Below are 15053 nucleotides of genomic sequence, written 5' to 3'. Positions count from 1 at the left end.
TACCTCCTCCCTCTTCTCTTCTCCATGTAACTCAGTGAACCTCTCTGGGTGTCCCTCAATGTGGAGAAACTTTTCATCTTTAACCTAGATGTTTTATCAACAGTGTGGTATAGAAGGGGAAGTCTTGAGACAACTGTAAAAATAAAACTGAAAACTAGAAGCAGGAGGCTTAAGTCCAAATCCTGAGAACATCAGAGAACTCCTGGCTCCAGGGAACATTAATCGATAGGAGCTCATCAAACGCCTCCATACCTACACTGAAACAAAGCATCACCCAAAGGCCAACAAATTCCAGAGCAAGACATACCATGCAAATTCTCCAGCAACTCAGAACACACCCCTGAGCTTAAATATACAGGCAGCTCAACGTTACTCCGAAACCACTGACGTCTCATAACTCATTACTGGACATGTCATTGCACTCCAGAGAGAAGAAATCCAGCTCACCCACCAGAACTCCGACACAAGCTTCCCTAACCAAGAAACCTTGACAAGCCGCTGATACAAACCCACCCACAGTGAGGAAACTCCACAGTAAAGAGAACTCCACAAACTGCCAGAATACAGAAAGGCCACCCCAAATGCAGCAAAATAAACAGGATGAATAGACAGAGGAATACCCAGCAGGTAAAGAAACAGGAGAAATGCCCACCAAACCAAACAAAAGAGGAAGAGATAAGGAATCTACCAGACAAAGAATTCCAAATAATGATAGTGAAAATGATCCAAAATCTTGAAATCAAAATGGAATCACAGATAAATAGCCTGGAGACAAGGATTGAAAAGATGCAAGAAAGGTTTAACAAAGACCTAGAAGAAATAAAAAAGAGTCAATATATAATGGATAATGCAATAAATGAGATCAGAAACACTCTGGAGGCAACAAATAGTAGAATAACGGAGACAGAAGATAGGATTAGTGAAATAGAAGATAGAAAGGTAGAGATAAATGAAGCAGAGAGGAAAAAAAGAAAAACGAATTAAAAGAAATGAGGACAATCTCGGAGACCTCCAGGACAATATGAAACACTCCAACATTCGAATTATAGGAGTCCCAGAAGAAGAAGACAAAAAGAAAGACCATGAGAAAATACTTGAGGAGATAACAGTTGAAAACTTCCCTAAAATGGGAAGGAAATAATCACCCAAGTCCAAGAAAACCAGAGAGTCCCAAATAGGATAAACCCAAGGCGAAACACCCCAAGACACATATTAATCAAATTAACAAAGATCAAACACAAAGAAAAAATATTAAAAGCAGCAAGGGAAAAACAAATAACACACAAGGGGGTTCCCATAAGGATAACAGCTGATCTTTCAATAGAAACCCTTCAGGCCAGGAGGGAATGGCAAGACATACTTAACGTGATGAAAGAAAATAACCTATAGCCCAGATTACTGTACCCAGCAAGGATCTCATTCAAATATGAAGGAGAAATAAAAAGCTTTCCAGACAAGCAAAAGCTGAGAGAATTCAGCACCACCAAACCAGCTCTCCAACAAATACTAAAGGATATTCTCTAGACAGGAAACACAAAAAAAGTGTATAAACCCAAACCCAAAACAATAAAGTAAATGGCAACGGGACCATACTTATCAATAATTACCTTAAACGTAAATGGATTGAATGCCCCAACCAAAAGACAAAGATTGGCTGAATGGATACAAAAACAAGATCCCTATATATGCTGCCTACAAGAGACCCACCTGAAAACAACGGACACATACAGACTGAAAGTGAAGGGCTGGAAAAGATATTCCACTCAAATAGAGACCAAAAGAAAGCAGGAGTAGCAATACTCATATCAGATAAAATAGACTTTAAAACTAAGGCTGTGAAAACAGACAAAGAAGGACACTACATAATGATCAAAGGATCAATCCAAGAAGAAGATGTAAGAATTATAAATATATATGCACCCAACATAGGAGCACCACAATATGTAAGACAAATGCTAACAAGCATGAGAGGGCAAATTAACAATAACACAATAATAGTGGGAGACTTTAATACCCCAGTCACACCTATGGACAGATCAACTAAACAAAATTAACAAAGAAACGTAAACTTTAAATGATACAATACACCAGTTAGACCTAATTGATATCTATAGGACATTTCACCCCCAAACAATGAATTTCACCTTTTCTCAAGTGCTCACGGAACCTTTTCCAGGATAGATCAGATCCTGTGTTATAAATCTAACCTTGATAAATTCAAAAAAAGCAAAATTATTCCAAGTATCTTTTCTGACCATAATGCACTAAGATTAGATCTCAATTACAGAAGAAAAACTATTAAAAATTCCAACATATGGAGGCTGAACAAAGTGCTTCTGAATAACCAAGAAAATACTGAAGAAAAAAAATTAAAATATGCATAGAAATGAATGAAAATGAAAACACAACAACCCCAAACCTGTGGGACACTATAAAAGCAGTGCTAGGGGGAAAGTTCATAGCAATACAGGCATACCTCAAGAAATAAGAATAAAGTCAAATAAATAACCTAACTCTACACCCAAAGCAACTAGAAAAGGAAGAAATGGATAACCCCAGGGTTAGTAGAAGGAAAGAAATCTTAAAAATTAGGGCAGAAATAAATGCAAAAGAAACAAAAGAGACCATAGCAAAAACAAACAAAGCCAAAAGCTGGTTCTTTGAAAGGATAAATAAAATTGACAAACCATTAGCCAGACTCATCAAGAAAAAAAGGGAGAAAAATCAAATCAATAAAATTAGAAATGAAAATGGAGAGATCACAATAGACAACACAGAAATACAAAGGATCATAAGAGATTGCTATCAGCAATTATATGCCAATAAAATGGACAAAGTGGAAGAAATGGACAAATTCTTAGAAAAGTACAACTTTCCAAAACTGAACCAGGAAGAAATAGAAAATCTTAACAGACCCATCACAAGCACGGAAATTGAAACTGTAATCAGAAATCCTGCAGCAAACAAAAACCCAGGTCCAGAAGGCTTCACAGCTGAATTCTACCAAAATTTCGAGAAGAGCTAACACCTATCCTACTCAAACTCTTCCAGAAAATTGCAGAGGAAGGTAAACTTCCAAACTCATTCTATGAGGCCACCATCACCCTAATACCAAAACCTGACAAAGATGCCACAAAAAAAGAGAAAACTACAGGCCAATATCACTGATGAACATAGATGCAAAAATCCTCAACAAAATTCTAGCAATCAGAATCCAACAACACATTAAAAAGATCATACACCATGACCAAGTGGGCTTTATCCCAGGGATGCAAGGATTCTTCAATATCCGCAAATCAATCAATGTAATTCACCACATTAACAAATAGAAAAATAAAAGCCATATGATTATCTCAATAGATGCAGAGAAGGCCTTTGACAAAATTCAACATCCAGTTATGATAAAAACTCTCCAGAAAGCAGGAATAGAAGGAACATACCTCAACATAATAAAAGCTATATATGACAAACCCACAGCAAACATTATCCTCAATGGTGAAAAATTGAAAGCATTTCCCCTAAAGTCAGGAACAAGACAAGGGTGCCCACTTTCACTGCTACTATTCAACATAGTTCTGGAAGTTTTGGCCACAGCAATCAGAGCAGAAAAAGAAATAAAAGGAATCCAAATTGGAAAAGAAGAAGTAAAACTCTCACTGTTTGCAGATGACATGATTCTCTACATAGAAAACCCTAAAGACTCCACCAGAAAATTACTAGAGCTAAGCAATGAATATAGTAAAGTTGCAGGATATAAAACCAACACACAGAAATCCCTTGCATTCCTATACACTAATAATGAGAAAGTAGAAAAAGAAACGAAGGAAACAATTCCATTCACCATTGCTAAGAAAAGAATAAAATACTTAGGAATATATCTACCTAAAGAAACTAAAGACTTATATATAGAAAACTGTAAAACACTGATGAAAGAAATCAAAGAGGACACTAATAGATGGAGAAATATACCATGTTCATGGATTGGAAGAATGAATGTAGTGAAAATGAGTACACTACCTAAAGCAATCTACAGATTCAATGTAATCCCTATCAAGCTACCAGCGGTATTTTCACAGAGCTAGAACAAATAATTTCAAGATTTGTATGGAAATACAAAAAACCTCAAATAGCCAAAGCAATCTGGAGAAAGAAGAATGGAACTGGAGGAATCAACCTGCCTGACTTCAGGCTCTACTACAAAGCCACAGTCATCAAGACAGTATGGTACTGGCACAAAGACAGAAATATAGATCAATGGAACAAAATAGAAAGCCCAGAGGTAAATCCACATACCTATGGACACCTTATCTTCGACAAAGGAGGCAAGAATATACAATGGATTAAAGAGTCTCTTTAACAAGTGGTGCTGGGAAAACTGGTCAACACTTTTAAAAGAATGAAACTAGAACACTTTCTAACACCATACACAAAAATAAACTCAAAATGCATTAAAGATCTAAACGTGAGACCAGAAACTATAAAACTCCTAGAGGAGAACATAGGCAAAACACTCTCTGACATAAATCACAGCAGGATCCTCTATGACCCACCTCCCAGAATTCTGGAAATAAAAGCAAAAATACACAAATGGGACCTAATTAAACTTAAAAGCTTCTGCACAACAAAGGAAACTATAAGCAAGGTGAAAAGACAGCCTTCAGAATGGGAGAAAATAATAGCAAATGAAGCAACTGACAAACAACTAATCTCAAAAATATACAAGCAACTCCTGCAGCTCAATTCCAGAAAAATAAACGACCCAATCAAAAAATGGGCCAAAGAACTAAATAGACATTTCTCCAAAGAAGACATACAGATGGCTAACAAACACATGAAAAGATGCTCAACATCACTCATTATCAGAGAAATGCAAATCAAAACCACAATGAGGTACCATTTCACACCAGTCAGAATGGCTGAGATCCAAAAGTCTACAAGCAATAAATGCTGGAGAGGGTGTGGAGAAAAGGGAACCCTCTTACACTATTGGTGGGAATGCAAACTAGTTCAGCCACTATGGAGAACAGTGTGGAGAGTCCTTATAAAACTGGAAACAGAACTGCCTTATGACCCAGCAATCCCACTGCTGGGCGTACACACCGAGGAAACCAGAATTGAAAGAGACACATGTACCCCAATGTTCATCGCAGCACTGTTTATAATAGCCAGGACATGGAAGCAACCTAGATGTCCATCAGCAGATGAATGGATAAGAAAGCTGTGGTACATATACACAATAGAGTATTACTCAGCCATCAAAAAGAATACATTTGAATCAGTACTATTGAGGTGGATGAAACTGGAGCTGATTACACAGAGTGAAGTAAGCAAGAAAGAAAAACACCAACACAGTATACTAATACATATATATGGAATTTAGAAAGATAGTAACGATAACCCTGTATGCGAGACAGCAAAAGAGACACAGATGTACACAACAGACTTTTTGACTCTGTGGGAGAGGGAGAAGGAGGGATGATTTGGGAGAATGGCATTGAAACATGTATAATATCATATAAGAAACGAATCACCAGTCTAGGTTCAATGCAGGATACAGGATGCTTGGGGCTGGTGCACTGGGATAACACAGAGGGATGGTATGGCGAGGGAGGTAGGAGGGGGGTTCAGGAGTGGGAACTTATGTACACCCGTGGCAGATTCATGTTGATGTATGGCAAAACCAATACAGTATTGCAAAGTTAACAAAAAAAGAGAATAAAAAATAAATAAATAAAATAATAAAAAATAAAACATAGACTAGAGCCAAAAATAAAATAAAATAACTCTAAATGGAGTATGACCTTTAAAAATTGTGAATCACTATGTAATACATCTGTAACATATAATATTGTACATTAACTGTATCTCAATAAAAAATAATTTAAAAAGCAAAACAAAAATAAAAACTTCCATAAAGAACCAACCCTGCTGATACCTTGGTTTCAAACGTCTAGCCTCTGGAAATGAGAGGATACATTTCTGTTGCTTTAATAAAAAGAAAAAAAGTTTAAGCCCTTGCAAAGCAAACTACCTAAAATGCTGACTGATAAACTACCATTTATTAACATGTAATTTCACAACTAAAAATAAAAGCAACAAAGCACAATTAAGTGTTAATTTACCTGTACATGTTCCATCAAATAAAATTCTGTTCCGATGACAGATGGATCACTGCAGTACAATAAAGGTTTGGGAACGGGGAATCCAACTGAAAACAAGGCTTTCTGGACTTTAAATTCTCTATCAATCTAAATAAGATGATAATTAAAAATCAGAAATACAGAAATTTAATAATTACTTGTGAGCTGACATTAAGGCTAGAAATTAATTTTAAAACAGTATCAACAAATGTGACAAACAATATAACCCAGAGGATAATAATTTCCTTAGTATTGTCCATAAAAGTAGTCTTAGTGCGATTATTACAATTATAAATTAGGCTGGTACTTGCAAAAGAGTCAGACAGAACTTAGCAACTAAAATAAAAACAACAATAATTGCTAAACAACAACAATAATTGCTAATTAGGCTAAAAGGACAGGCTTATGTGTGGGGCTTAATCTGACTGATAATATGAAGGTGACAGTTTCTGACCATAAACTTTTGCAGATATCATTACAAAAAAAAAAAACAAACAAAAACAACATTTTTTTCTTATCAGTCCCTGCTTGCTGACTCACTCTTGCTCTTGCTCCCCACCACCAATCCCTCTCCGGTCTACCATGGGGCTCAGGCAAGTCTCTATTTCAACGTTCTGGGCATAGTCAACTACAGGGTACTGGTGGAAGCCTGTGGGTGCTGGTAGAAAGGAAATGTACCCGCTCTGTCTGGAGATCAATGGAGGTACTTGTTTTCAAGGCAGTGGTGTGGGGATTCTTCCTGGTACCCAGGGCTGCCATGGAACTCAAGATAACTACTGGGTAAGAAGACAATGAGAAGCAACTTGGTACTGACACAGAAGCTCAGCTAAGATAGGTGAAGAAAAGGCCTTCTTCAACCAGGAAAGATGTACACATTTATCACTCAGAATCCAGGGACACAGCTTATAGCAGAACACTGATGCCAACTAATCTGCCTGCAAAGTCCCCTTCCCCACACTCAGGCTGATCACTTCTAAGGAGAAGAAACCATGCAGTTCACTTTGACCAGAGGGATAAACCGGCCACTGCTGCAATAACTAGAGCAGGGAAATGACTAAACCCATAACCAAGGTGAGAGCAGTCAGAGATGTCAATAGCTATAGAAAGAAGCTTTCTGGTGCTGTGAAATAGGGGTGGCATGGGGCGGTGGAGGCTGCTCATAAAGTAGATGTCATGTGGGAACACTGCTTTTTTCCAATGCAGATATGGGAAAAATGAAAGGAGTTGAAACAAAAGTACTTTAGATCTTTGGGCTGAAAGCATTATGTTATGTTCTGATGTCTTCTAGATATCCAGGGTATTATCAAGAAGAGAGACAAATCCAGCTGTTTACTGGGGCATAAATCTCTCCCTGCAGGTGGGGATTCTCTTTCATCCATGCCTTGTTGAGGCTTAAGAAAAGTTCCTGAACTTTTTCGATCTTAAGCATGCAGGTCACTTCATTTTCTGGGAATATCATAGTCAGAATCTGCATTTTCTATTACTGTGATATTAAACCCACCTTTCAGTGGCCCATCTCCAGTCAGTTTGGGTTGGGAAGCATGTATAATCTGTTATACATGATTATAATAATATCCAAAATATGCATCATGATTTTAATGTTCTTTTCTCTAAAAATCCATAGATAATATGTTTTCTGAAAAGAATTAGTTTTTAACAAAAATCTTTTATAAGTCTCACTGTCTAATATTTATAGCATATTCAGTTCAGTTCAGTCACTCAGTCGTGTCTGACTCTTTGCAACCCCATGAATCACAGCACGCCAGGCCTCCCTGTCCTACAGCAAATTATGATTATTCAAATATTTATTTTTATCACCAAAAGATCAGAGGATTATTACATCAAATATATTAAAGTATTCAGTGAATAGATATTGTTATAAGATATAATAATGTACCTTTTAAAACATAATTTAATCAAAGTAAATGAGCAGCTCTGAAAACATTCATCAGGTGACTGTATTTCTAGCTAACTGTATTTCTAGCTAACTGTATACAAAGGAATCAAATCCACAAGAGGACTGGATAGTGCTCAAGATTACCAGCTTAAACACAGCCTTAGATTTCAAACTCAAATCAGTGATAAAAACAAAAAGGGGGTGGGAATACAATTCAAGTGAAATTTTCATCTAAGAAATAAAATGCATTCTCCATATTTAACAATTGTGAGAGTACTTTTAAAAGCAATTTAAATTGTTTTGTGAGTATAAAATGCATTTATTAGTCAACAAGGAATTTAACATTGCATTTGTATATCATACCTTATGTGCTTTAGGAAGAAGTAAACCAGGTGGTTTTTTTCTGAGTACATATGCTTGAAAGCCTTTCTGGAGATAAAAGGTTGGATTGGACTGTCCTGATCTAGATAAGAACAGAGAAAAGGCCAATAACAAAGATATATTTTTCTTTTCTCCCACATTCTGCTGAAATTTCAGAAGAAAACACAAAATGAAAATAAATCCACTTCAATGCTAGAAAGCCAAGAGGGGTGCTACCAGCGGCTGAGAACATTCATTTTTGGATTATATATAGCAGACGGTAACACAGTAGCAGCTGAAAAATCTATAATCCACACAGGTAAAAGAGAAGATCTTACTTCCCGCCTGCAAATCATGAGTTTTATCAGAAGTATCCCTAGAAAAATGTCTAGATCTAAGTAAAGAAAGGCTGGGAGAAGAGATTGTAGGGGATCTGTCAGCAAATTAATTAAAAGATGCTGAAACAACTGTTCCCTCATCTTCGATTGGAGAGAGAACTGTGAGTACAGCTCTCTGAAATGGGAATTCTGATAAGCAAGGTCCTAGAGTGGATATTTGGGCCAGGAAGTGCAATAGTGCCCCAGGTAACTCACAGACACCAGGGCACTGACTTTCCCTGCTCTGTGGACAGAAATTCTCACACGGGCTAAGAAAATACACTCCAGCTGCCAAAATTATTTAATCTATACCTTCATTTACCCAACTTTTAAAGAATTCAATAGCATGAAAGAGAGGCTTTGAACTAAAAAAGCAGAAGAATTAATCCCTGAGGTAATAGGTAATAAGAGAAAGTTAAAAAAACATTTTTCTCTGAAGTTTTACCCTAGGCTTCCAGCCTCCATCTGCAAAGAACAAAAGCAGATTGAATGCAGCAGCACCTGCAGTTTCTACATCTTACTCAGATAAGCAAAACCCATCCTCTCCAGCAGTCATACTAAAAAGCACCATCTAATCCTGGGTGAGCACCTTTAAGCACAGGAAAGTGAAAATCATTCCCACAGTGTCAGCAAATGGGACAACATCAAGCTGTATTGTCAATCTTTTTAAAATATGAATTCATTTGTTTATTTTTGGCTGTGCTGGGTTTTCATTACTGTGGGAGCTTGTCTCTAGCTGTGGAGAGCCGGGGCTATCCTCTAGTTGTGGTGCATGTGCTTCTTGTTGAGGTGGCTTCTCCGGTTGCAGAGTGCAGGCTCTAGGCCCACAGTCTTCAGTAGTTGCAGGGCAATCGGTAGTTGCGGTTCCCAGGCTCTAGAGACCAGGCTCAGTAGTTGTGGCTCATGGGCTTAGTTACTCTGTGACATGCGGATCTTCCTAGATTAGGGATCAAACGCATGTCTCCTGCATTGGCAGGTGGATTCTTTACCACTGAGCCACCAGGGAAGCCCCTGTGTTGTCTATCTTGACACGGGACAATTTATCTGTAATGCTCCAAAGAGTCAAGTTGCGATGAACCTTACAAAGACATTTTTTAATGCCAAATGTCTGCTTTGATGCATTTCTGATAACGCAGTCATTTATGAAGCACTGGTGTTTTGTGATGGTAAATGACCAAGGTGAAATATAAAAGGAAAACTAAAAGCTTTTTATTAAATATATAGTTACCGTATGACCCAGCAATTTCACTCTAACATATATATCCAAGAGAACTGAAAACACATTCAAACAAAAAACTGTACATGAATATTCATAGCAGCTCTATTTTCAACAACCAAAAAGTAGAAACAATCCAAATGTTCATCAACAGATGAATGGATAAACAAAATATGATATATTCATATAATGGAATATTACTCAGCCATAAAAGGACTGGAGTTTGGATACATGCTAAAACATGGATTGGCTCTGAAAACCTTATGCTAAGTGAAAAAAAAAAAAACCAGTCACCAAAGGTCACATATTATATGGTTCCATTTCTATGAAATGTTCAGAATATGTAAATCCATAGTGATAGAAAGTAGATTATTGGTTTCCAGGGGATGAGCAGAAGGGGAAATTGTGAGATAAGGGTTTCATAGGGTGATGGAAATTTCCTGGAATTAGATAGTGGTGATGACTGCAGAATATTGTGAATTAATAAAAACCACTATATTATACACTTAAAATAGTTAAAATTTCAAGTTTAACATAGCATGAATTTTATCTAAAAAGACAAACACACAAACAAACAAAACCCCACCAAACTAAAAGCATCTCCTTTGAGCAAGTATCCACCATCCATGGTTCTAACAAAGACAAAAAAGATTAAAAAAGCAGAATCCCAGCAGGGGAAGACCATCACCAACACTGTGTACTGTGAACAAATTACTGACTACATTTTACCACTCTAACCATCAGGCCTCCATATAGTATAGAATCCACTGATGGTATCAATATGATAAGAATCATCAATGAGTCAAAGGTCATAACTATTTGAGGACTTGAACAAGACTGTTAGGACTTGAACAAGACTGTTAGGACTTGAACAAGACATTTAATACTAAAAGAAATGGCTTGATTTATAATCAAACATGTGACACTTTTGATTTGTTGAACCTTAATTACAAAGATGGAATCTTTGCATTTAAGTGTTCAGTTAGGAACACTCATTTGGTAGACTCATTTGACTAGACAAGAAATCTCAAAGAATCTTAGCACTGGTTTTACTTAGAAGCACAGGAAGACAGGAGATACAGTATGCCAGCGGGGTAGCATCAGATGAGTTTCTTTAGTAAGGTCCTTACAGTAGGTCCATGCAGCAGTCTAGGATCTACCTTATAACTCCTGTGTCCCTATGGTGATGGCTCAGGTTTGAAGGAATGAGACCACAGTGGATGAGTGTGAGTGCCACCCTGGCTTAGAAGCCTCATGCTCCACACCATGATGACTCCATCATCTCCAGGAGCAGTCCTCTAACAAGAGACATGACCAATTTTAAGAACAGACTAAAGGTAGAAAAGCCCCAAGTTAAGCCTAAAATATCTGACCAGATACTTTAGTTAAACATAAAATATCTGACCAGATACATTTACAGGCCTTCCAGTTCAGATGCAGTTTATCAAATAGATGTTACTTTCAACATAAGTGCTCTTGCTTGGAAACACAGCTGACACTCCACCTTACCAAGTTTCCAGAGTAACAGAGTTAGAAAGTTAATTTGTTTATGGTTGGTTGGTTTAGTCACTAAGTCGTGTCCGCCTCTTGTGACCCCATGGACTGTAGCCCGCCAGGCTCCTTTGTCCATGGGTTTCTCCAAGCAAGAATATTGGAGTGGGTTGCCATTTCCTTCTCCAGGGGATCTTCCTGACCCAGGAATTGAACCCAGGTCTCCTGCATTGGAGACAGATGCTTTACCGACTGAGCTATGAAGGAAGTCTGTAGGACAGGAGAAAAGTTTTGTGGTTTTTTTTTTAACACTTTTCTCACAACATGCTAGCCTCAGATCCATGATGTAATCCTACTAGTTGGCTACTAGAGCCAGGTGGCTCTATTTGCATCTCCAAGCTTCCAAGCTTGGAGATATAAGATTTTTTTCAATAGCAAGAAATTTTTAAAAAGCATCAGTCCTGATAAAGGTCACATATGTTTGCAGCTATGTAGGCAGCCTAAAGGAAATCAGTCCTGAGTGTTCTTTGGAAGGACTGATGTTGAAGCTGAAACTCCAATACTTTGGCTACCTGATGTGAAGAGCTGCCTCATTTGAAAAGACTCTGATGCTGGGAAAGATTGAAGGCAGGAGGAGAAGGGGACGACAGACGATGAGATGGTTGAATGGCACCACTGACTCAATGGAGATGAGTTTGAGTAAACTCCAGGAGTGGTGATGGACAGGGAGGCCTGGCGTACTGCGGTCCATGGGGTCGCAAAGAGTCAGACACGACTGAGCGACTGAACTGAACTGAAGATAGCCATCTTGTCCCTTGTCTGGAGATAAATTTGAAGTTATTCAGAATTTACTGTTCTTTGATATCACTCCTTTTTCTTTAATTTTGAAACTACTTGTGGAGTCATGACTATTCTGACCAACTGCACCATAGCAAGCAGTTAATACCAAGTGGACTTAGACCTTCATATCTACTCTTAAAATCAGGTTGGTATACTCACTGAGGTATATGGAATTGAGTGAGCAATGATGCAGGATAACAACCAGCTTGGCAACTGAACTCACAGGCACTGCTATGGCGTTCTTTGAAATAGTAACTTTTGATACTGATGCCAATAGTTCTTCAAATGTATTTGCTGTGGATTAGAGATCAAGAGAAGAGAAGACTAAAAGACAAATATCATGGTGTTTAAGCATAGAAAATATTGAGTATATAGTTCAAAAGACTTAAAAATACAAAGCTGGAGATAAGAAGAGGCAAAATATCCCCAAAAATCTTGCCCCAAACTAGGATTCAGAGCCATGGTAGAAGAGATGTCAAGGCAGAATCAAAGGAAGTCAGAAGATTCTTGACAACTGCAATGGAAGCAACAAACGGCTGGCCAAGAATCAGATTATTAACAAGGAAGAATTTAACATCAGCAGAAAAAGCTGGAGAGGATCCAAAACTCCACCATAGTGTATCAGAGAACAGGCATCATGATAGGTGCTTTGCTGGGCATTCCCTGGAAGTGGTGGCTAATCTTCAGAGGTGCCTTTTCTGGATCCATGACTGCAAAAATCAACCAACTTGAACAAAACACAATACAGCACATTCCGCAGAGTCATGAAGTTTGAAGGACTCTGATTTGTAGGAAGCCGGTTTACTGACAGTTTAAAAAATCATTATTTAAGCTTCTTAATATACTATTTACAATTACTATATTAATTAAATTATAACTATTTAACATATTAAAATCACAGACATTTGTCCTTTTCATCATAGGGGAATGGAGTGCAAAAGTAGCAAGTCAAGAGATACCTGGAGTACCAGGCAAGTTTGGCCTTGGAGTACAACATGAAGAAGGGCAAAGGCTAACAGAATTTTGCCAAGAGAATGCACTGGTCATAGCAGATACCCTCTTCCACCAACACAAGAGATGACTCTACAAATGAATATCACCAGATGGTCAATATCAAAATCAGATTGACTAAATTCTTTGCAGCCAAAATGGAGAAGTTCTACCCAGTCAGCAAAAAGAAGACCTTGAGCTGACTGTGGCTCAGATCTGGAACCCCTTGTGGTAAAATTCAGACTTACTGAAGAAAGTAGGGAAAACCACTAGGCCATTCAGGTATGACCTAAATCAAATGCCTTATGATTATATAGTGGAGGTGATAAATAGATGCAAGGGCCTAGATCTGGTAGACAGAGTGCCTAAAGAACTATAGATGGAGGTTCATAACATTGTACAGGAGGTGGTGACCAAAATCATCCCCAAGAAGAAGAAATGCAAAGTGATTGTCTGAGGAGGCCTTACAAATACCTGAGAAAAGAAGAGAAGCGAAAGGCAAAGGAGAAAGGGAAAGACATACCCAACTGAATGCAGAGTTCCAGAGAATAGCAAGGAGAGATAAGAAAGTATTCTTAAGTGAACAATGCAAAGAAATAGGGGAAAACAATAAACTGGGTAAGACTAGAGATCTTTTTAAGAAAACTGGAGATATCCAAGGGAACATTTCATACAAAGATGGGCACAATAAAGGACAAAAATGGCAAGGACCTAACAAAAACAGAAGAGATTAAGAAAATGTGGCAAGGATACACAGAACTGTATAAAAAAAGTTCTTAATGACCCAGATAACCATGATGGTGCGGTCATTCACCTAGAGCCAGACACCCTGGAGTGTGAAGTCAAGTGGGCAGTGGGAAGCATTACTACAAACAAAGCTAGTGGAGGTGATGGAATTTCAGCTGACCTATTTCTAATCCTAAAAGATGCTGCTGCTAAAGTGCTGCACTCAATATGCCAGCAAACTTGGAAAACTCAGCAGTGGCCACAGGACTGGAAAAGGTCAAGTTTCATTCCGATCCCAAAGAAAGGCAATGCCAAAGAATGTTCAAATTATCATATAATTGCACTCATTTCACATTAGCAAGAATATGCTCAAAATCCTTCTAGTTAGGTTTCAACAGTACGTGAACTGAAAACTTCCATATGTACAAACTGGATTTAGAAAAGGCAGAGGAGCCAGGGATCAAGTTGCCAACATACGCTGGATCATAGAAAAAGCAAATAAATTCTAAAAAAACATCTACTTCTGCCTCATTGACTACACTAAAGCTTTTGACTGTGTGGATCACAACAAACTGTGGAAATTTCTTAAAGAATACCAAACCACATTACCTGTCTCCTGAGAAACCTGTATGCAGGAGAAGAAGCAACAGTTAGAAATGGATGTGGAACAATGAACTGGTTTGATATTGGGAAAGGAGTATATCAAGGCTGTATATTGCCACTCTGCTTATTTAACTTATGTGCAGGGTACATCATGTGAAATGCCAGGCTGGATGAGGCTCAAACTGGAATCAAACTTTCTGGGAAAAATACGTACAACCTCATATAAGCAGATGATACCACTCTAATGGCAGAAGGCAGAGAGGAGCCTAAAGAGCCTCTTGATGAAGGTGAAAGAGGAGTGAAAAAGTTGGCTTAAATTAAACATTCAACCCACTCCAGTAGTCTTGCCTGGAGAATCCCATGGACTGAGGAGCCTGGTGGGCTGCAGTCCACGGGGTCACAAAGAGTCGGAC

General features: G+C 38.1%; 1 protein-coding gene across 1 annotated transcript in view; it reads right to left on the bottom strand.

Annotated features, from left to right (window-relative positions):
- ACAD11 (acyl-CoA dehydrogenase family member 11) overlaps positions 1-15053 on the bottom strand; it is a 115360-nt gene that overhangs the window by 89147 nt on the left and 11160 nt on the right. The window contains exons 2-3 of the mRNA XM_004003336.6: positions 8401-8500; positions 6123-6248 (exon numbers count right to left, since the gene is read on the bottom strand). Of these exons, the coding sequence (XP_004003385.1) occupies positions 6123-6248; positions 8401-8500 (226 nt within the window). The remainder of the gene's footprint in view (positions 1-6122; positions 6249-8400; positions 8501-15053) is intronic.

The sequence above is a fragment of the Ovis aries genome, chromosome 1, assembly GCF_016772045.2.
Source record: "Ovis aries strain OAR_USU_Benz2616 breed Rambouillet chromosome 1, ARS-UI_Ramb_v3.0, whole genome shotgun sequence".
Classification (NCBI taxonomy): domain Eukaryota; kingdom Metazoa; phylum Chordata; class Mammalia; order Artiodactyla; family Bovidae; genus Ovis; species Ovis aries.
Note: the sequence above shows the minus strand (reverse complement) of the source record. Positions and strands in the feature narration are given on the sequence as shown.